Source organism: Limulus polyphemus, unplaced genomic scaffold (assembly GCF_000517525.1).
Source record: "Limulus polyphemus unplaced genomic scaffold, Limulus_polyphemus-2.1.2 Scaffold84756, whole genome shotgun sequence".
Taxonomy (NCBI): domain Eukaryota; kingdom Metazoa; phylum Arthropoda; class Merostomata; order Xiphosura; family Limulidae; genus Limulus; species Limulus polyphemus.
In genome coordinates, this window is record NW_013750352.1 from 1 (window position 1) to 1,258 (window position 1,258).

The following is a 1,258-nucleotide window of genomic DNA, read 5'->3' on the forward strand; positions in this document are numbered from 1 at the left end:
ATTTCATTTAATAAATGTTTTGATATATAAGTTGTTCGATTTTTTCATCTGAAAAAATGACATTAATTTCTTAACGACCTAATATATATGAGACTACAAGACTTGTGGTGTAACACTCTTTCCTGTCATGCTGGCTGGGTTACAACACACACAGTCTTTGTTGAGCTATATGTATATATATATATATATATGTGACACAACAAAACTTGTGCCTTATCTAATGGAGCATAACGTGTTACTACTAAATGTGATAGGTTGCCATCTAAGATGCACTGTCTCATAATAACCAGTTTGTTCTTACTTTCTCCATAAATCTTCAGTTGTCATCATACGTGTGCTTGAAAACCTAAATGACTAGATGTACGATATGTTAGTGCTTATTCCAACAAACAGCCCCTCCCCCTTCCATTTTATATAAGGCTTAGAATATTTTAGAGTAATTATTGAGGTTTCAGGTTTAATATTTCATATCCATTCCAAAAATAACTTTCAATTATAGTTTGTTTGTTTTTTTACTAGACTTTGTCCGAGCTATCCTCGTTACATGCTTGTACCAGCAACCATATCCGATAAAGACCTCGAAGCTGTAGCAAGCTTTCGTTACTCTCGACGCATTCCCACAGTCGTTTGGAGGTAAATTGTATAAACGTTCTTTTGCTTTGATTAGTGGAACCTCTCTAATGTATGTTATACTGTACTAGAAGAATGAAACAAAGGGTTTGTTGTGATGTGTATGAATAACTCAGATTATCTCCGTATGGTACAGGTTCTTGAATGGTGTCTCATACAGACTTGTATAATAATTTGGCTGAAAATAAATCATGTGGTTGTATGTTTCACAGACACAGGGATAATGGAGCAGTGATTGCTCGAAGCAGCCAGCCGGAAGTTGGCTGGCTGGGCTGGCGCAGCAACCAAGATGAAAAGCTTCTTCAGGCCATTATTGATGCCTGCATATGTGATCCTGGATCTTCGCATGACACAGCTGATCCCAATCCCTGTGATACTTCCAAGTCTACTGGAGAAGGGGATTGTGAAGAGATCTCATTGTTACCTCATCTAACCAATGGTAAGAATTTTTCTGTTTTTTTTGTTTTAGTTCCACAACTCTGTGTTTGTTCTGTGGGTGTACAGTATGTAACTATGTGTTGAGTAGGTTATCATGAACTAAAATAATGTACAGACTGTAGCTTTGTTTATTTGTAGAGCTCTGTATGTGTGTTCTGTGGGTGTACAGTATGTAACTTATGTTGTGAGG

At 36.8% G+C, this 1,258-nt stretch overlaps 1 protein-coding gene across 1 annotated transcript; it reads left to right on the plus strand.

Annotated features, from left to right (window-relative positions):
* Positions 1-518: 518 nt before the first annotated feature.
* On the plus strand, positions 519-1,133 carry LOC111084633 (myotubularin-related protein 3-like; the record flags this gene model as incomplete). The annotated part of the gene is made up of 2 exons (XM_022381282.1): positions 519-633; positions 843-1,133. Coding segments are annotated over exons 1-2 (380 nt in total), but the record flags the coding sequence as incomplete, so codon positions are not given.
* Positions 1,134-1,258: the final 125 nt, after the last annotated feature.